This window comes from Pristiophorus japonicus, chromosome 9, assembly GCF_044704955.1.
Source record: "Pristiophorus japonicus isolate sPriJap1 chromosome 9, sPriJap1.hap1, whole genome shotgun sequence".
Lineage (NCBI taxonomy): Eukaryota > Metazoa > Chordata > Chondrichthyes > Pristiophoridae > Pristiophorus > Pristiophorus japonicus.
In genome coordinates, this window is record NC_091985.1 from 100,385,612 (window position 1) to 100,407,593 (window position 21,982).

The 21,982-nt window shown below is 41.9% G+C and overlaps 2 protein-coding genes across 6 annotated transcripts in view; one reads left to right on the forward strand and one right to left on the reverse strand.

Annotated features, from left to right (window-relative positions):
* The window catches only part of rel (v-rel avian reticuloendotheliosis viral oncogene homolog), a 61,110-nt gene extending 51,689 nt beyond the window's left edge, over positions 1-9,421 (forward strand). For both annotated transcript variants that reach the window (XM_070889621.1, XM_070889620.1), the window contains 4 exons: positions 400-615; positions 3,114-3,185; positions 4,785-4,877; positions 8,260-9,421. In XM_070889621.1, the coding sequence (XP_070745722.1) occupies positions 400-615; positions 3,114-3,185; positions 4,785-4,877; positions 8,260-9,206 (1,328 nt within the window). In that variant the 3' untranslated portion in view covers positions 9,207-9,421. The remainder of the gene's footprint in view (positions 1-399; positions 616-3,113; positions 3,186-4,784; positions 4,878-8,259) is intronic.
* pus10 (pseudouridine synthase 10) overlaps positions 1-21,982 on the reverse strand; it is a 143,314-nt gene that overhangs the window by 37,459 nt on the left and 83,873 nt on the right. For 3 of the 4 annotated variants that reach the window (XM_070889623.1, XM_070889625.1, XM_070889626.1), the window contains exon 18: positions 18,747-19,023. The exons of the other annotated variant lie outside the window; for it this stretch is intronic. In XM_070889623.1, the coding sequence (XP_070745724.1) occupies positions 18,985-19,023 (39 nt within the window). In that variant the 3' untranslated portion in view covers positions 18,747-18,984. Of the gene's footprint in view, positions 1-18,746; positions 19,024-21,982 lie in introns of those variants that run through there. 4 annotated transcript variants of the gene reach the window in all.

Genomic DNA, 21,982 nt, shown 5'->3' on the forward strand with positions numbered 1-21,982 from the left:
CTCCAAACCCGCCCTCTGAGCGTTGGCAAAATTCTGGCCAAAGTGTTTGTTCGTTGCCAAATGCTAAGACATGTACAAGAATAACAAAATGTTGTCTAAAATTTGTGTTGTCAGAGATCTTTTAATATTTTATGGTTTTCATTTATACTTGAAGTTACAGTACATTGGTTTCTACATTTTTTTTAAATGTAGGAGAAATATTATTCTTGTGATTTCTATTTGTTTCATCATGGACATTGATGGAGCCATTATTGGCCTATCCTAAAATCAGAAAAGTAGAAGTCTATTTTAAAAGCAACAAAAAGATCAACTCTGCATTGGCCACTAAGCATAAACTGTGGATAAACATCATGTGGATTTAAAATAGTGTTGAACGGATTTTTATATTTATATCTACAGACGATATTGAAGTTCGTTTTTTCACTCACGACTGGGAGGCCAAAGGTTCGTTTTCGCAGGCTGATGTTCACCGGCAAGTTGCCATTGTCTTTCGAACACCAGCATATTGCCAAACAAGCATCACTGAACCTGTATCAGTGAAAATGCAGCTTCGAAGACCTTCAGACCAGGAAGTCAGTGAACCTATGGAGTTCAGATACCTTCCAGATGAGAGAGGTACTTGCACATAATTATTGAAGTATAGAATAACATTTGTTCTGTGCTTAATAGGTTTTACCCACAGTATTTAGCTGTGATTATATGAACAATGTTTGGTACCTAGCGTTTTTAAGTATTACTACATTTTGGGAGTGCCTCTTGAATTGTATATGTATAGAATATCTACTTTTTCCTGCAAATGTTTTGCCTCCTTATCCTGAAGAATCTGACTTGTGTTGGGTCAAGGCAGTCATTCTTCATTTGTGAACTAGACTTGAGTATTGGCAAGCTTATCAAAGCAGAAATCAATCCTGATCTTGCCAGGCATGCTCTTTCCAGCAAATGTCATTGGATAATGATTCAATATGGGAGCACTCGCTAGTTTTCCCTCCTCCCCTCCACCCCCCCACCCCTCGATAGGCAAGGCCAATTATAATGTCTCACTGCATTCAACTAACTTAGCAAAGACTGGGACTCTCCTAGTCTATATGGTTGTTCCATGTTTATATTTTAGTTTTCAAGATTTATATTCACATATACTTTATGAAGCACATTATACCTATTGATTACCTAATGCTTGTGGGAGTAGTATGTTGGTAGGGCTTTCAGTCTATGGGTATGTTACTAGATTGCTTTCTTCTTTTAGTTTGGGGAGTGGGAAGGGATTGTAAATTTCTTTTTCAGAGCAAGCCTTCAGGAATGGGCCCCTGCTGCTAATTAGTCTTCCAGTTCCAGGCAAAGGTCAAAATATCACTTGTTGAATCCGGAAGAAGTCCCACAGATTATTTCAGCCACGTGTTTGTTAGAGGGAGGGCTTCACTTTGCTACTGTGGAAGTATACCTTTTCACAACTAACAAAGCGCTGTATAAGCCTCTGCTACTCGTGGAGGGAGGAGGTCTTGCTATCGAGTGAGTAATCCCAGCAAATGTTCTTATCTGGAGATAAGCGGGTTGACTTATGAGGAAAGGTTGAGTGGTTGGGCCTCTACTCATTGGAATTCAGAAGAATGAGGGGTGATCTTATCGAAACGTATAAGATTATGAGGGAGCTTGACTAGGTGGATGCAGAGAGGATGTTTCCACTGATGGGGGAGACTAGAACTAGAGGGCATGATCTTAGAATAAGGGACTGCCCATTTAAAACAGACGAGGAGAAATTTCTTCTGAGGGTTGTACATCTGTGGAATTCGCTGCCTCAGACAGCTGTTGAAGCTGGGACATTAAATAAATTTAAGACAGAAATAGACAGTTTCTTAAACAATAAGGGGTTATGGGGAGCGGGCAGGTAAGTGGAGCTGAGTCCATGATCAGATCAGCCATGATCTTATTGAATGGCAGAGCAGGCTCGAGGGATCGTATGGCCTACTCCTGTTCCTATTATGTAAATACAGTGGGTTCTCTGGAATTGCAAGCTAATCAGGGTTATTTAGGTCTCCTGGATTGCTTTCCAGAATAGCTAAATGGGAAGCTTTGAGACTCGTCATTATTTTCACCTTTTTACAAGATTTGGATCCAACTGTCAAGATCATTTCTTGTACAGCCCATGTAAGATTCATAATTTGAAGTCTTAACTTAGAAAGTGGTATTCTTATACAAAAATCTTGTTCGTTCTCAATGTATACACTCCTGAATGTACGCAGACGACACCCAGTGCTGACCACCTCTCTCAACCCCTCCGTTGTCTGACATCACGTACTGGATGAACAAAAATTTCCTCTTAACTAAATATTGTAAAGACCAAAGCCATTGTTTTCGGTCCCTGCCACAAACTCCGTTCCCTAGCCAACGACTTCATCCGCTTACCTGGCAACTGTCTGAGGCTAAACCAGACCTTTCGCAACTTTAATGTCGTATCTGACTCCAAGCTGAGTTTCCAACCACATATCTATGCCATCACCAAAACTACCTACTTCTGCCCCTGCATCAGCTGCTGAAACCCTCATCTATGCCTTTGTTGCCTCTAGACTTGACTCTTTCAACGCTTTCTTGGTTGTCCTTCCATCTTCCACCCTCCATAAACTTGAGCTCATCCAAAACTCTGCTGCCTGTATCCTAAGTTGCACCAAGTTCCATTCACCCATTACCCCTGTGCTCACTGACCTACATTGGCTCCCAATCCAGCAACAACTCAATTTTAAAATTCCCATCCTTGTTTTCAATTCCCTCCGTGGCCTCGCCCCATCTATCTCTAATCGTCTACAGCCCCACAACTCTCCGAGATCTGTGCACTTCTCCAATGCCTCTTGCGCATCCCCTATTTTAAATAGCATAGCCACCAATGGTGGAGCGATCAGCTGTCTGGACCCTAAGCTCTGGAATTCCTTCCCTAAACTGATCTGCGCCTCTATTTCTGTGAAGCACCGTGGGATATTTTACTACATTAAAAGGTGCTATACAAATGCAAGTTGTTGTTGATTCTAGAGAACAAGTCCAGAAATATTCAAGTATTTTTCCTCTTGTGTACAATGTTTTAAATCATTCTTTTGACGACATTGCACTTTTTCTCCCTAATATAGATAACTGTTTTTATGAAAAAAGAAAGAGGACAGCAGATGTTTTCCAAAAGTTGCTGCAGGATTGGGCACCAGGTAAGGATCACAATAAATACCAGATCCCAAGAGTGCTGGTATCTTGAACTCATTCTGTTTTGGGAATTGCATTGACCTGTCTTCCTGTGAGCATAACATCCCAATAGAACTTCATGTTACAGCCCCTTCCTAACATGCCAGTTACCAATCAACATTCACTGAAACATTAACACATCTGTGAATATTTTACGTGAACTGTGAATAACATTAGAAAAAGGAGCAGGAGTAGGCCATTCGGCCCCTCAAGGCTGCTCCGCCATTCAGTAAGATCATGGCTGATCTTATACATCAACTCCACCTTCCCACACTATCCCCATATCCCTTGATTGGACAGGTTAGTCCTGACTTTGATTTCCAGCAGTTAGTTCTGAAGTCGTGCTGATACTAACTCAGAGCAGCCCTTGACATCGCTCAGAATATTCAGGGTGGCTTTTTACCAGATGATGAAAGCTGTGAAAATGGCTGAAGTTGTAATGAAGGGACACAGGTGGGTATGCATTTTCACTGTGACAGACATATCTACTAAAATGTACATAGATTAAGGTTACAGTCCGAGGCTGGATGTCAGGTTCACCATCACTATGATTCGGAATCAAGATTTCAAGCATAAGGGAGAAATCTTTCAGGTGGTAAATGCAAATGTCTGAATCAGTGTCTTCAACTACCCAGCAGGGACTAGCTCGAACAGAGACCAGTCTATTCCACATCGGCACTGACACTTTGCCTTCTAAATGGGACATTGGCGGCGCTTGCAGGCTTTCACACTTGTTTTGACCTAGCTTCTGATAATGGAACGAATGGTCTGCGCATTTACTTATATTTTTTCTCTGCATCAATTTCTCTAGCTACTTCCCATGATCACAATTCTTCCTTCAGTTCGGTTAGGATCTAGGTGGGCTAGGGCATAATATTGCGTGGAATGTGCTGTGCCAGATTTTCTTGTAAAGGCCAGCTGGATGCTTGAGGTAGCACCATCATGCTCCGTTGAAACATATGTAATTTTCATTTGGTTATTTTCTCCCCAGCTAAGAGAGGTAGATAACTTGTTCTTGGGTCTCTGCCAATGCTGCTAGAGGTGGCTGGGGAGACCTGTATTTTTCCCCCTACATACTCATGGGAAGGTGCCTGATCTTTGCTTGGCATCTTGCCTCCTGATAGGATGACTTGCATTAGAAATACACCATGTGTGGAATCGTAGCGAAGAGCAACCTACCACAGCATGACATTTAGGTGTTTAACAGGATTGTGGATCCCCGTGCTGTGCTACCCCAACAAATGATACCTAAAAAAAAAGTGAAACACAGTATAACGTGCATCAGGAGTCCGTAGGCAATGTAGAGGAATGCATTATGAAGACATGGGATATATGGCCTATAAATGGGCTGATACAGGAAACATCATTCTGATAATTAGGATTTAATTTGATACCATCTCCGAGTTATGAAAATGTTTTCATGGAATAGATGTTAGAATGTATGGTCCACTCAAATTAATGTTTTCGAACAGGAGTGGTTTTGCTGTTGTTGTTCAGTTGGGTCTGCTAGCTAGATAGGTTTCTTTATCCAACTGGATCCTGACTTATACTTTCAAATGCCACAGATGTACAATGTATGCAAAATCGACCAGACAAGATCACAGGTGGTGTACCTTCTGCAAGAAGAGCCTATGCTCTGCCAAAGGTCATTAAGCAAGGTAGGAGAGAACTGCATCAATAAACACAAAGGCCTAGAAATTCGTCTTGGGCAGTGGCGCAAAACGGGTGTTATTGAATCGACAGCCCGTTATACTACTACTTTTACATTTCTAACTGATTTGTTAACATTGTAAATCTTCCCATTTTCTCTTCTGAAACATGTGAAATCAAACCTATCTAACTTCATAATAGTCTGTCAGTAAACAAGTTGCTGGTATTTGTATTTATTTTTGCAATTATTCACTAGAGTAGATGATGGAGAACTTAAGAACAGTGTTGCTACAGCACAAGGGATTTTGAGAATGAGATTTGCACATCATAAGAACATAAGAATTAGGAACAGGAGTAGGCCATCTAGCCCCTCGAGCCTGCTCCGCCACTCAACAAGATCATGGCTGATCTGGCCGTGGACTCAGCTCCACTTACCCGCCCGCTCCCCAGAACCCTTAATTCCCTTATTGGTTAAAAATCTATCTATCTGTGATTTGAATACATTCAATGAGCTAGCCTCAACTGCTTCCCTGGGCAGAGAATTCCACAGATTGACAACCCTCTGGGAGAAGAAATTCCTTCTCAACTCGGTTTTAAATTGGCTCCCCTGTATTTTGAGGCTGTGCCCCCTAGTTCTAGTCTCCCCGACCAGTGGAAACAACCTCTCTGCCTCTATCTTGTCTATCCCTTTCATTGTTTTAAATGTTTCTATAAGATCACCCCTCATCCTTCTGAACTCCAACGAGTAAAGACCCAGTCTACTCAATCTATCATCATAAGGTAACCCCTTCATCTCCAGAATCAGCCTAGTGAATCGTCTCTGTACCCCCTCCAAAGCTAGTATATCCTTCCTTAAGTAAGGTGACCAAAACTGCACGCAGTACTTCAGGTGCGGCCTCACCAATACCCTGTACAGTTGCAGCAGGACCTCCCTGCTTTTGTACTCCATCCCTCTCGCAATGAAGGCCAACATTCCATTCGCCTTCCTGATTACCTGCTGCACCTGCAAACTAACTTTTTGGGATTCATACACAAGGACTCAAAAGAGTTTCATACACAAGGACCCCCAGATCCCTCTGCACCGCAGCATGTTGTAATTTCTCCCCATTCAAATAATATTCCCTTTTACTGTTTCCCCCCCCCAAGGTGGATGACCTCACATTTTCCGACATTGTATTCCATCTGCCAAACCTTAGCCCATTCGCTTAACCTATCTAAATCTCTTTGCAGCCTCTCTGTGTCCTCTACACAACCCACGTTCCCACTAATCTTTGGGTTATCTGCAAATTTTGTTACACTACACTCTGCCCCCTCTTCCAGGTCATCTATGTATATTGTAAACAGTTGTGGTCCAAGCACCGATCCCTGTGGCAGACCACTAACCACAGATTTCCAACCCGAAAAGGACCCATTTATCCCGACTCTCTGCTTTCTGTTAGCCAGCCAATTCTCTATCCATGCTAATACATTTCCTCTGACTCCGCGTACCTTTATCTTCTGCAGTAACCTTTTGTGTGGCACCTTTATCGAATGCTTTTTGGAAATCTAAATACACCACATCCATCGGTACACCTCTATCCACCATGCTCGTTATATCCTCAAAGAATTCCAGTAAATTAGTTAAACATGATTTCCCCTTCATGAATCCATGTTGCGTCTGCTTGATTGCACTATTCCTATCTAGATGTCCCGCTATTTCTTCCTTAATGATAGCTTCAAGCACTTTCCCCACTACAGATGTTAAACTAACCGGCCTATAGTTACCTGCCTTTTGTCTGCCCCCTTTTTTAAACAGAGGCGTTACATTAGTTGCTTTCCAATCCGATGGTACCTCCCCAGAGTCCAGAGAATTTGTGGTAGATTATAACGAATGCATCTGCTATAACTTCCGCAATCTCTTTTAATACCCTGGGATGCATTTAATCAGGACCAGGGAACTTGTCTACCTTGAGTCCAGCACTACCTCCCTAGTGATAATGATTGTCTCAAGGTCCTCCCTTCCCACATTCCGGTGACCAGCAATTTTTGGCATGGTTTGTGTGTCCACTGTGAAGACTGAAGCAAAATAATTGTTTAAGGTCTCAGCCATTTCCACATTTCCCATTATTAAATCCCCCTTCTCATCTTCTAAGGGACCAACATTTACTTTAGTCACTCTTTTCCGTTTTATATATCGGTAAAAGCTTTTACTATCTGTTTTTATGTTTTGTGCAAGTTTACTTTCGTAATCTATCTTTCCTTTCTTTATTGCTTTCTTAGTCATTCTTTGCTGTCGTTTAAAATTTTCCCAATCTTCTAGTTTCCCATTAACCTTGGCCACCTTATACGCATTGGTTTTTAATTTGATACTTTCCTTTATTTCCTTGGTATCCACGGCTGGTTATCCCTTCTCTTACCGCCCTTCTTTTTCACTGGAATATATTTTTGTTGAGCACTATGAAAGAGCTCCTTAAAAGTCCTCCACTGTTCCTCAATTGTGCCACCGTTTAGTCTGTGTTCCCAGTCGACTTTAGCTAACTCTGCCCTCATCCCACTGTAATCCCCTTTTGTTTAAGCATAGTACGCTCGTTTGAGACACTACTTCCTCACCCTCAATCTGTATTACAAATTCAACCATACTGTGATCACTCATTCCGAGAGGATCTTTTACTCGGAGATCGTTTATTATTCCTGTCATTACACAGGACCAGATCTAAGATAGCTTGCTCCCTTGTAGGTTCTGTAACATACTGTTCTAAGAAACAATCCCGTCTGCATTCTATGAACTCCTCCTCAAGGCTACCCCGTGCGATTTGATTTGACCAATCGATATGTAGGTTAAAATCCCCCATGATTACTGCCGTTCCTTTTTCACATGCCTCCATTATTCCCTTGATTATTGTCCGCCCCACCGTGAAGTTATTATTTGGGGGCCTATAAACTACGCCCACCAGTGACTTTTTCCTCTTACTATCTCTAATCTCCATCCACAATGATTCAACATTTTGTTCATTAGAGCCAATATCGTCTCTCTCAACTGCCCTGTCACATTGTGTAGTACAGTAATGTAACCATGTAAAATTGTGTAGTACAGTAATGTAACTTGCAGATTCAAATCTGCATTGGACTGTTCCGACTTTAGCCAATTCAGTTATTTACAGCTGAACATTTAATTTAGAAATGAATAAACTTTTTTTTTTAAAAGCCAGTGCATTTTTCCTGGGTAGTTATGGCAACAGATCCAGACTGAGAAGGGTATACGATGTGAAATGTAGCTTTGTTTATTTTTAAATCAGCAATTGCTGGATGCATGATTAATTCAACTTATCAACAGTTCCAAACATAAACTAATTTTCTTTAACATCTTGTCATTTGTCAGTGGATTCATTGTTTTCATTCCTTGTTTCATAGAGCCTCATGACCCATTTACTGGACCACAACAGGTGCCAATAATACCAAGTCAGCAGCATACCAAGCGTTTGGCCATGAACCAGAATCATCATATTTTTAATAGCACAGTTACCACAAATTCAAACCAGATCTTCACTTCTGGCCAACACACAGTGGTAGCTACAACCACAGCTGCCCCTCCAAGCTGGCATACGATACCTTCAGTTCCCTCTTACAACACTCTAAAATTGGATTTGCATCTACATGCTCCTGGAAATCATAATTCATTGCCAGTGCTTGGTGAAGATGTGCTGAAATGTTTGGAACCTGCTCCACAGAACTGTCTATTACATTCAGTGGGGTTTGGACACGATGCCAGCAATAATGGCATTGGGGCTCAACACATTCAACAACCTGGTGTTTTCAGCACTTCAGATACCATCGTAAATCAGAACCCTCATGTCAATATGCAGATGCTCACCAATAATAGCATTGACCATAATGTACATTTGGTAAGTACCAATGGTGAACAAGCTGTATCCATTCCAGGTCTATGGAAACTATCAAATCCGCAACAACCACAATCCATTCAGAATGTTCAATTATCCCAAAATACCTTGGGAAACACTGCCGCTATCAAAACTGCTCAATCAAATTCACAACTGCCCATTGGCATTCATGTAGACGGTGTCTTTGGACACCTGAACAGGGACCAAACTTTTAATGGAGGCATGCAGATAACAGACAGCATGGCAAATATGTTCAGTGTTGGTGGAGTTGAAGGTAATGATTGTATGAATTCAGTAGCCTCAGACCATGTGGGCCTGGATTTCATTAGTGAATTGCAGTCCCCTTCTGGAGATTGTATGAATTCAATAGCCTCAGACCATGTGGGCCTAGATTTCATTAGTGAATTCCAGTCCCCTTCTGGAGATTTCCTTCCCTTCATTCAGTCTTATTGCCAGTAAAAAGGAAATGAACACATTAAAGTGTGGATCACTTGAGTGAGGATTACATAGAAACATAGAAAATAGGTGCAGGAGTAGGCTATTCGGCCCTTTGAGCCTGCACCGCCATTCAATGAGTTCATGGTTGAACATGCAACTTCAGTACCCCATTCCTGCTTTCTCACCATACTCCTTGATCCCCCTAGTAGTAAGGATGACATCTAACTCCTTTTTGAATATATTTGGTGAATTGGCCTCAACAACGTTCTGTGGTAGAGAATTCCACAGGTTCACCACTCTCTGGGTGAAGAAGTTTCTCCTCATCTCGGTCCTAAATGGCTTACCCCTTATCCTTAGACTGTGACCCCTGGTTCTGGACTTCCCCAACATTGGGAACATTCTTCTTGCATCTAACCTGTCTAAACCCATCAGTATTTTAAACGTTTCTATGAGATCACCTCTCATTCTTCTGAACTCCAGTGACTACAAGCCCAGTTGATCCAGTCTTTCTTGATATTCCTAGGATGGCAGGACTGACATCAGTCTGGTGAACCTTCGCTGATTGGTTGCAGATACATTGCCAATAAAGTTAAGAGTAGTGTTACACCTTTTAAGAAATGCATTTTGAGTAATGTCCAAAAGAACTGGTTAATCCTATTCCTCAATCTCACTGATCTTGCAGCTTCATATATTTGTAATATACTCTGCAGCAAATACTGACAACTTCCAAGTTTCCTAAAAGTTGATCATTGCTATTCTGTATTTGATTCATTTTTCCCATTCTATTATTATAGTATTTAAGTTCTCAAACCAAGTGGGAGAATGCATTGGTTGTCATCTTCCAAAATTCCATAGATTTTAGAACAGGCCTACAGATTGGAATGTAGCAAATGCAACCCTGCTATTCGAGGGAGAGAAAACAGGAAACTATAGGCAAGTTAACCTGACATCAGTAGTAGGGCAAATGCTAGAAGCTATTAGGGACGTGGCAACAGGGCACTTAGAAAATCATAATACGATTGGGCAAAGTTAACAGGAATTTATGAAAGGGAATAGTGTTTGACGAGAGTTTTGAGATTGTAACTAGAAGGGTAGATAAGGGGCAACCAGAGAATGTAGTACTGTATATTTGGATTTTCAAAAAGCATTTGATAAGGTGCCACCACACAAGGTTATTACACAAATCAGGGCTTATGGGATTGGGGGCAATATATTAGCATGGATTAAGGATTGGTTATTGGACAGAAAACAGTAGGAATAAACTTTATTTTTGGGTTGGTAGGCTCTAATTAGTGGGGTACTGCTTGGGTCTCAGCTATTTACAATCTAGATTAATGACTTAGATGATGGGACCGAGTGTAATGTATCCAAGTTTGCTGATACAAAGCTAGTGGGAATATATGAGAGAAGGATGCAGACAGGTTAAGTGAGTGGGCAAGAACGTGGCAGATGGAATATAATGTGGATAAATGTGAAGTTATTCAGTTTGGTGGGAAAAATAGAAAAGCAGTATATTTTTTAAATGGTGAGAAACTGGGAAATGGTATTCAGAGGGACCTAGGTGTCCTTGTACATGAACACAAAGTTAACATGCAGGTACAGCAAGCAATTAGGAAATCAAATGACATGTTAGCCTTTATTATGGAAGGATTGGAGTATGAATAAGTCGTATTGACATATAGGACTAAAGTAAAATACTGCAGATGCTGGAAATCTGAAATAAAAACAGAAAATGCTGGAAACACAGTTAACGTTTCAGGTTAATGACGTTTTGTCAAATTAGAGGGAATCAATTATTAAGGATGTCATAGCAGTGCATTTGGAAAGAGGTGACATGATAGGTCCAAGTCAGCATGGATTTGTGAAAGGGAAATCATGCTTGACAAATCTTCTGGAATTTTTTGAGGATGTTTCCAGTAGAGTGGACAAGGGAGAACCAGTTGATGTGGTATATTTGGACTTTCAGAAGGCGTTCGACAAGGTCCCACACAAGAGATTGATGTGCAAAGTTAGAGCACATGGGATTGGGGGTAGTGTACTGACATGGATTGAGAACTGGTTGTCAGACAGGAAGCAAAGAGTAGGAGTAAATGGGTACTTTTCAGAATGGCAGGCAGTGACTAGTGGGGTACCGCAAGGTTCTGTGCTGGGGCCCCAGCTGTTTACACTGTACATTAATGATTTAGACGAGGGGATTAAATGTAGTATCTCCAAATTTGCGGATGACACTAAGTTGGGTGGCAGTGTGAGCTGCGAGGAGGATGCTGTGAGGCTGCAGAGCGACTTGGATAGGTTAGGTGAGTGGGCAAATGCATGGCAGATGAAGTATAATGTGGATAAATGTGAGGTTATCCACTTTGGTGGTAAAAACAGAGAGACAGACTATTATCTGAATGGTGACAGATTAGGAAAAGGGGAGGTGCAAAGAGACCTGGGTGTCATGGTACATCAGTCATTGAAGGTTGGCATGCAGGTGCAGCAGGCGGTTAAGAAAGCAAATGGCATGTTGGCCTTCATAGCAAGGGGATTTGAGTACAGGGGCAGGGAGGTGTTGCTACAGTTGTACAGGGCATTGGTGAGGCCACACCTGGAGTATTGTGTACAGTTTTGGTCTCCTAACCTGAGGAAGGACATTCTTGCTATTGAGGGAGTGCAGCGAAGGTTCACCAGACTGATTCCCGGGATGGCGGGACTGACCTATCAAGAAAGACTGGATCAACTGGGCTTGTATTCACTGGAGTTCAGAAGAATGAGAGGGGACCTCATAGAAACATATAAAATTCTGACGGGGTTAGACAGGTTAGATGCAGGAAGAATGTTCCCAATGTTGGGGAAGTCCAGAACCAGGGGTCACAGTCTAAGGATAAGGGGTAAGCCATTTAGGACCAAGATGCGGAGGAACTTCTTCACCCAGAGAGTGGTGAACCTGTGGAATTCTCTACCACAGAAAGTTGTTGAGGCCAATTCACTAAATATATTCAAAAAGGAGTTAGATGAGGTCCTTACTGCTAGGGGGATCAAGGGGTATGGCGAGAAAGCAGGAATGGGGTACTGAAGTTGAATGTTCAGCCATGAACTCATTGAATGGCGGTGCAGGCTAGAAGGGCCGAATGGCCTACTCCTGCACCTATTTTCTATGTTTCTATGTTTCTGCAATTATATAGGCTTTTGGTGAGATCACACCTGGAGTACTGTGTAGAGGTTTGGTCTCCTTACCTGAGGAAGGATATACATGTCTTAGAGGGAGTGCAACGAAGGTTCATGTGACTGATTCCTGGGATGGGGGGAAATTGTCTTATGAGGAGAGATTGTGTAGACAAGGCCTACTTTCCCTAGAGTTTAGATGAATGAGGGGTTATATCATTGAAACATGTAAAAATTTTAAGGGGCGTGATACTAGGAGAATGAGATGAGGAGAAATTTCTTCACTCAAAGGGTTATGAATCTTTGGAATTCTCTACCCCAGAGGGCTGTGTGGATGCTCAGTCGTTTATATTCAAGAATAGATTTTTGGTAACTAACGGAAACAGGAAGGTGGTGTTGAGGTACAAGATCAGCCATGATCATCTTAAATGGCAGAGCAGGCTTGAAGGGTCAAATGACTACAGTGCAAACTTCACGAAGGCTATTTGACATTACATAAGAAATAGAAGCTGGTGTAAAGTAAATTCACTTTTATATAAAAAGGGACTTCCCTTAATTTCTGTAATGACTGTGTCAATTTAACTGTACTTAGCACAAACCTTAAGGAAAGTTCTCAATTTATAATTCTGGTTTATAGGGGAAGTTGAATGTAAAATTGTAATGAGTTTTTTTTTATGAAGTATGGATTAAATAAAATACTACCAGACCTTCCCATGTACTATAAATACTTTGTAAACTATTTTCTCACTATTTCTCACTGTTTGTTTATATACTTTTTAAAGTTCATAATTACTGCTACTATCCTTTAACTTTATTTCCTTTTTTCTTTAAATAAAATTTGTTCAGAATTCAGCGTAATCATTGTATTTCTGTCCTATCCAATGTGGATGATATGCACATAAATCATTAGAACAAGTAGGATTGTTAAACGTTTTAAATTGGGTAAAACTGTTAGATGGTCAAGGTATGGCAGAAATATTGAATGGATTGACAAAACTGCACAACAGAATCCAATTATAGTAAATTGAGTTTAGCAATCCACACTAAATAACATGCAGAAACTGGAAGGATTAATATTCACACAAGGTCTGAGTGGTGGTATATACCCTGGAGCCCTCAAGAAATTGATGCTTTGGTTGATCATTGAATAATGGTAAATTTGTTTAATATTCAAAAAAGGTGTCCGGTATGAAGCTGGTAATTACGAATCAGCTAGCCCAACGCACTTAACGGGGGACGCTTGAAGCCATTCTATGACATACTATAAATGAGTATTTAAAGAACACAAGTATCTAAGAGTCGACAACATGATTTTGCCTTATACACCTACTCAAATTCTTTGAGGGAGAAATTAACCTAATGAACAAAGGGTATTGTACACTTGGCTTTCAAAAAGATGCAAGTTCCTCCTGCAAAACTAGCAAGAAAGCTTGAGGCCCTATCATAGTTTTCATTGTCTACAACTGGCTTAGCAACATAAGACAGTAGTGACAAATCAAAAATGCACCGCCTGAGAAAATGTAACTGGTGAAGTTCCACATTGATTCTTGCTATTTGTGAATTATACAGAACAGGATGTCTAAATTATTAAATTTGTTGATAAAAGTTCTGTAGGCAGATAATGAGCAGAAAGGAGATTGATTATCCAGAGACTTTGACCAATTATATAAATGGGTTGAGATACAGCCATGGATTTGAATGTGGATAAGCATGGAATGAGAACGGTAGCAATAAACATTTCCAGTATAGTAAGATCTCCATTGGCAAAGTTTGAAAAGAATTTGGAAGGGATCATCAAACATACTCAAAGCAGGTGGTGAGTTTTAGATAGATAGTTATAAATAAGGAAAATTGGTTACTGGGATGCACCTGGAAAACATCCAACTACAAGTTCGAACAAGTTATATTCACTTTGTACAGATCGATTAGTGAGGCTAATTCTGGAGTAAGGCATGCATTTTCGTTGCTGCTGCAGATGCATTAGAAAGGGCTTGGGAAAAATGACAGGTAATTCCAGATCTAATTAATGAAAGGCTGAAGCAACTAAGTTTATTTTCAGTGGAGGAGAGACAAAAATAATGCAGCTGGAAGTAAACAAGCTATATATCTTTAACAATTAGTAAAGCACATTTACCAACCTTTAACAAGAGATCAGAAAAATCTCTCTTACTCACACACAAGTAGATATGTGAAATAAACTCCCAAAGATAGCCAACTGAGCTCAGTTGGCACCTCTGAAAAGCTACTGTGCCACTATCTGACAAAATGGGATTGTGTGTTGTGGTCTTTAATGCAATCTGATTTCACCCCACCCCCCTTGAGGTCAAGGAGGAACTTAGTGTCTCTAAAGTAAGATCAACAGGTTGTGCAGGAGGGAAGTCCATGATACAACAATCATCGGCTCAGGCTGGAATGAACTTGATTGGTCTTTTCTCGCTCTAGATAAGAGTTTGAATTTTCTTTTGTATAAAAAATACAAAACTGTTATAACAAATTGTATAATGTATGCACACTGAATAAACTTACAGAAGTGTTTTGCCTAGTCAATAATGTTTGTGTACAGTAGAAAATCTAAACTAATACTTAAATTGTTCTTATATGCATAAACTATAACTCGTTTAATCATTTTCAATTTCTTCTGTAAAAGTTGCACTTTTTCTTAAAGCAACACATCTGATAAGACAATATTACATTTGTGAAACTAAAAAAAGGGAAAGTAATCCGAATGCACACTTCCTGTTCTGCATCTAAGTTTTGTGTACAGTACTTCAAAAACTAAAACTATGCTCAAAATATTTAGATTCACTGGATATGAAACAAAGAAAATTGAGGTTTGAAGAGTGTAAATGTATTGTAGTTATTAACCGCTTTCAGTGAAGTTTAGAGTACATACATTACCTTAGCAGGAAAAGAGTACTGAGGGAATGACCAGCCATAATCTTATTGAATGGTGGTGCAGGCTCGAAGGGCTGAATGGCCTACTCCTGCACCTATTTTCTATGTTTACTTTTTGAAAAGGTGGCTCATGATAACCAAACTCTGACGAGGTAATATGATGGAAGGGGAGCATTTTGTAATTTGACTCAGATTTTTTTTCAATCCGTGGCAAATGACAATTATATAAATAACTTTTGACCTTCAGTATCCACAGGATGAGTTTGACGCCCTCTCGCTCTCCAATCTTGAACAAATTGGAAGAGCACTAAGATGACAAATATGTAACTTCTTGCCAGTTATAAATAGAGGTATGCAAACATTGTCAACTATTGTTTTTTCTTATGAGGCCTTAAAACCCCTCGAATTTTTGGGTTGCCCTGACTACCCAATTGTATATTAGACATTGCATTTCTCAAATTATATGCTTCAAAATGATAGTCCTGACCAAACTGCCCTTAAGTAGAACATCGATACTGTAGTTCTGGCACTCTATATTGTGTTCTACATAATAAAACTCCAAACAATTTGTAACCTCATGGCCAGGCATATCCCTCACTCTACCATTACCATCAAGCCAGGGTACCAATCATGGTTCAAGGAGGAATGTAGAAGAGCATGCCAGGACCAGCACCAGGCTTACCTAAAAGTGAGGTGCCAAAATGGTGAGGCTACATTACAGGACTACATACATGCTATATAGACAGAGCTCAGTGATCCTACACCAACTGATCAGATCAAATCTTTGCAGCCCTGCCACATCCAGTCATGAATGGGGGTTGACAATTAAACAACAAACCGGGTGAGGAGGAGGATCCATGAACATCCCCATCCTCAATGATGGCGGAGCCCAGCACATAAGTGCAAAAGACAAGGCTGAAGCATTTGCAACCGTCTTCAGCCAGCAATGCAAGGTAGATGATCTATCTCTGCAACTGGCCAAAGCCCCCACCATCACAGAAATCAGTCTTCAGCCAATTTGATTCCCTCCACATGATATCAAGAAACAGCTGAGCTTACTGGGTACAGCAAAGGTTATAGGCCGTAACAACATCCCGGCTATTGTGCTGAAGACTTGTGCTTCAGAACTAGCCATGTCTCTAGCTACAATAATGGCATCTACCCACCAAAGTAGAAAATTGCCCAGGTATGTTGTCCACAAAAAGCAGGATAAATCCAATCCGGTTAATTACCACCCCATCAGTCTAATCTCAATCATTAGCAAAGTGATGGAAGGTATTGCCCACAGTGCTATCAAGCAGCACTTACCAATAATCTGCTCACGGATGCTCAGTTTTGAATTCTGCCAGGACCACTCGGCTCCAAACCTCATTATAGCCTTGGTCCAAATATGGACAAAAGATGTGAGAATGGCTGCCCTTGACATCAAGGCAACATTTGACAGTGTGGCATCAAGGAGCCCTTGTAAAATTGAAGGTTTGGATGACCAAGTTTACATAGGGTAGAATATAAGAAATAGGAGCAGGGGTAGGCCGTACAGCCCCTCGAGCCTGTTTAGCCATTCAATATCATGGCTGATCTGATCATGGACTCAGATCCACTTCCCTGCCCGCTCCCCATAACCCCTTATCGTTTAAGAAACTGAATCAATTTAAGACAGAAATAGACAATATCCCAGCTTCCACAGCTCTCAGACAGCGAATCCACAGATTTATAACCCTCAAAAGAAATTCCTCCTCATCAGTTTTAAATGGGCAGGCCCTTATTCTATAAGATCATGCCCTCTAGTTCTAGTCTCCCCAATCAGTGGAAATATCCTCTCTGCATCCACCTTGTCAAGCCCCCTCATAATCTTATATGTTTCGATAAGATCATCTCTCATTCTTCTGAATTCCAATGAGTAAAGGCACAACCTACTCAACCTTTCCTCATAAGTCAACCCCCTCATCTCTGGAATCAACCTAGTGAACCTTCTCTGAACTGCCTCCAAAACAAGTATATCCTTTCGTAAATATGGAAACTAAAACTGCACGCAGTATTCCAGGTGTGGCCTCACCAATACCCTGTATAACTGTAGCAAGACTTCCCTGCGTTTATACTCCATCCCCTTTGCAATAAAGGCCACGGTTCCATTGGCCTTCCTGAACCTGCATACTATCCTTTTGTGTTTCATGCACAAGTATGTGGGAGTAGTCAAATCTAGAGGTAACCAAGCTATGGATGAGGATTTCAGCAGCGGATGAGCTGAGGCAGGGGTGGAGACAGACAATGTTACGGAGGTGGAAATAGGTGGTTTGTGTTATGCTGTAGATATGTAGTCAGAAGGTCATTTCAGGATCAAATATGACACCAAGGTTGCGAACAATCTGGTTCAGCCTCAGACATGCTAGGGAGAGGGATGGAGTCAGTGGCTAGGGAACGGAGTTTGTGGCGGGGACCAAAGACAATGGATTCGGTCTTCCCAATATTCAATAGGAGAACATTTCTGCTCATCCAGTACTGGATGTTGGACAAGCAGTCTGATAATTGGGAGACTGGAGTGGTCGAGAAAAGTGGTAGTGAGGTAGAGCTGGGTGTCGCCAGCATACATGTTTTTGGATGATATCGCCAAGGGGCAGCATATAGATGAGAAATGGGGGACACCAGAGATAACAATGCAGGAGTGGGAAGAGAAGCCATTGTGGGTGATTTTCTGGCTACAATTAGATAGATAAGAATAGAGCCAGGCAAGTGCAGTCCCACCCAGCTGGACGCAGTGGAGAAAGATGGAGTGGGTCAGCCATGCCAAAGGCTGCAGACAGGTCAAGGAGGACGAGGAGGGATAGTTTGCCTTTGTCAGTCACAAAGGATGTAATTTGTAACTTTAATGGGAGTCGTCTCGGTATTGTGGCAGGGGCGGAAACCGAATTGAAGGAATTCAAATATGGCGTTCTGGGAAAGATGGGCATGAATTTGGGAGGCAACAACACATTCAAGGACTTGAGAGGAAAGGGAGGTTGGAGATGGATGGGGCAGTAGCTTGCAAGAAGTGGGGTCAAGGGTTGATTTTTGAGAAGAGGTTGATGAAGGCAGATTTGATTGAAAGGGGGACAGTACCTGACAAGAGAACACAGCTAACATGCCTCAAAAACGGTGGGTTGGGGTCAGGTAGAAGGTTAAAGTGTTAAAAAACTGAATCCCGACTCCCTCCCAGCCATGTTGATCCTCAGGCCAGCCCCAATGCTTCCTCTTCCCACCTATGCTCTGCGCCCAGACCACACTCAACCGGTCCCCAACCTCCCTAGTGTCACAGGCCTGCCAGCCAGCCTCTCCATCTGGCTGTCTGCAGATGGGAAACAGAGCTTTGAAATGCAAATCAGGCCCTGCCATTTTCCTGGGTTTCCCGACTGCTTTCTAGCACCCCTGCACTTCTCCCAACCCGCCTTCATTTAAAATTCAGGCCATTATTTTTAACCAGAAAGCCAAATTACTAGCTGCTGTACAACTTGTGCATTAGACTATTTTGTACAAAATAGACACACATTTACGAATGGGGCCAATTTATTTCAAATTTGCTGCTCATAAGCCACAAACATTGCTTTAGGTTTACTTTACAACTGATCCATTAGGTAATAAAAATAAAACAAAATTTAAAAAAAAATCAATTGCTGTTTTTTTTTGTATTAAAACATACATCAGTTTCCATGATACATTTGATAGTTTTTTTGGTTGTAGCTAGAACTGGGCTCGATTACCCAGTAATTGCACAAACTCCAGAACTTCATTCATCCAATTTGGGCGGCCAGTCAACATCTACAGACTAAAGAAATGAAAGGTTATCATGTGTGTTTTTACCGTGAACATAATTTAGTACAGGCACAGTGTAGTTGTTGACACTAAAAGACCTTTGTTAGCTTTTACTAATGACGCCAGAAGACCAAGATTGCAAAGCTACTTTTAACACTTGGACTGATGCAGCACCATTACATTATCCTACAATTTTGCACCCAAGTTTCCAAATAGATCTCAATATGCCAAGAGGGGAGCTGCTGAGCACTATGCTAAGAGAGCAAAAAGCCCTTGAGTTATGTGATACAGGTCCAGTTCCCCTCATTGCATATGTGAGGCAGTTTTGATCAGAGAAAAAACAGGAGAGTCACCATATGGCCACTTCTTGGCAACTGGCTTAAAGCAGTGATGACAGAGGATCTGAAACAGATTGGCTGCCTTAAGTTTCGATGTAGGAAGGACAAAAAAGGATGTGAGAGCAAGAATAAGAGAACAAGCACGAGTGAGTGAGACAGAGAATGCACAAGCAAGCTTAAGAATGAGCACCAGTTAGATAGAACGCACATGCACAAGGGCATGCAAACTTGGGAGAGTTGCATTCACGAGCATGCACTTGCAGGAAGGGGAGGGTTGTGCAGATGTGAACAGGACGAGCTGGTGTGCGACAGAGGGGTGTAAGATAGAAAGAGTTAACAAGTGCAGGACAGGGTGCACAAAGGGATGAGTTACAGAGTGGCACAAAAGAGGGAGAGGCTCGAGAAAGAGGGACACAGCACATAGAATATCATTTTTTAAGTAATTGGTAGGAGGTTTAGAGGAGATTTGAGGGGGAACTTTTTCACCCAGAGGGTGGTGGGGATCTGGAACTCACTGCCTGAAAGGGTGGTAGAGGCAGAAACCCTCACCACATTTAAAAAGTACTTGGATATCACGAAGTGCCGTAACCTACAAGGCTATGGACCAAGAGCTGGAAAGTGGGATTAGGCTGGATAGCCCTTTGTCGGCTGCTCGGATACAATGGGCCGACATGGTCTCCTTTCGTGCTGTAAATTTCTATGATTCTAGGATTACAGACGAGAGAAGCCTTTTGACCCAGCTTAATTCATCCATCCAGAGAGATCCTAAAGTTTCCACCCCACCCTTCCATTGCTGAATCTAATTGTTTCTTAAGTTAGCTCATGATTTTTGCTTCCACTGCTCTATCTGGAAGTCCAATCCACACACTGATCACAGTGTGAAAAATTTACTGATATCAGTACCAAATTTACCTTATTAGCTTGAACACTCATCCCTTTGCCATTTGCTCAATGTTAGTATTGCAGATTTACTCTTTCCATTCCCTTAATAATCTAATATAACTCTACAATCATCATCAAGTGCAGTCCCTCGAATCGAGGATGACTTGCTTCCACGTCAAAAAGTTCACAGGTGTTTCAATGAAGGACCTAAAATTCCAGGTCCGAACTAAATCCTGAAAGGTGGAAGATGCCTGTGCGTGGATTTTTTAACGTGTGGTGGCCGTTGCACACCAGCCACCACACGGGCTTGACAGAGCTAGGTCTTGGTCCAGTGGCAAGGATTAACCAAGATGACTGGAGACCGGCTCTGCTGTACAGACCGAGCGCGCACACATATCGCAGTGTGGCTGGCCCATGCTGCCCCTGGGCCCTCACCTCTTCTGGGCTCCGAACTCACGCCTCTCCTGGGCCCCAATCACATCCCTCTACAATTTCTCGCCGCTCCTGGTCCCGACCTCGCCACTCCTGCCCATGCTCCAATCAGCGACCTGGATCTTGGTGACGTCCCTCTTCACTGCCGTTGCTCTCCTGCTCCAGCACGTGCTGCTCCCTGGAGTGGTATGCAGTCACGCTGCTCCCTCCGCTCCCCGGCCTGCTCAGACGGCGCTCACAGGCTGGGCGCCTCTCTCAAATGCCTCCTTTGCAGTCTTTAAAAGCCCTATTTTCTCCCATGCTTCCTCATTGTTCAGCCATTTGTCACTGGGCAGTCTTGTGGCTCTTCTTTGCACTGTCTCCAAGGATTGAATTATCTCCCTTGTGGCTCAGTGCCCTGAACTGGACACAGTAGTCTACGTGAGCTCTGACCAGAGCACTGCACAGTTTGATCACAACTTCCTCTGACTTGTATTCTATTTCGTCTATATAGCTCAATATTCTGTTGGCTTTATTGATTGCTGCTCTTCATTGGTTGAACACATTGAGTGTTGAGTCTATTATGACACTGGAGATCTTTTTCAGCTTCATCCTTTGCAGTTTCAACATCATTCATAGAGTATCTGTCACTTATTTTTCTTTCTTTGTTAAATGCTTTTTGAAAGTCTAGGTACACCATGTTGTCGGGCTTACCACAGTCCACTTGGGTTGTCACTCCCTCAACAAGGCAGAGGAAATTATCAGGCAGGATTTTCTTCTTCTGAATCTATGTTGACTGTTATTTATTGAGGATTATCTATGCAATAATAACTTGTTAACTCCTGACAATCAATTCCATTGTCTTACACAGAATGGAAGCAAAATTAAAGGATCTGTAGGTGCAGGTGCCTGTCTAATACAAGTCAGAGCTAGCAGGAGAGAGTGTGTGCATGAGGGCAAGGATGAGAGAGAAAACAGACAGCACATGTAAGAGACATCATGATTACAATTTGTTTAATTACAAACAGAAAATTGAGTGAGAAAGGACTGCAGTTCTAATCTCTGATGCATAGTGCCACCTTGGCTCAGTTGGTAGCATTCTTTCCTCGGAGTTGTAGGTTCAAACCTTGCTACAAACCAGAGAACATAATCTAGGCTGACAATTCAGTGCAGTACTGAAGATGTGCTGCATTGTCAGAGGTGTCATCTTTCAGATGAGACATTAAACCAAGGCAGTCTGTCTGCTATTTGAAGAGCAGCAGGAAGGTCTCCTGGTGACCTGGCCAACATTCCACCCAGTGAGACCGCAGCTGGAGTATTGTGTACAGTTTTGGTCTCCTT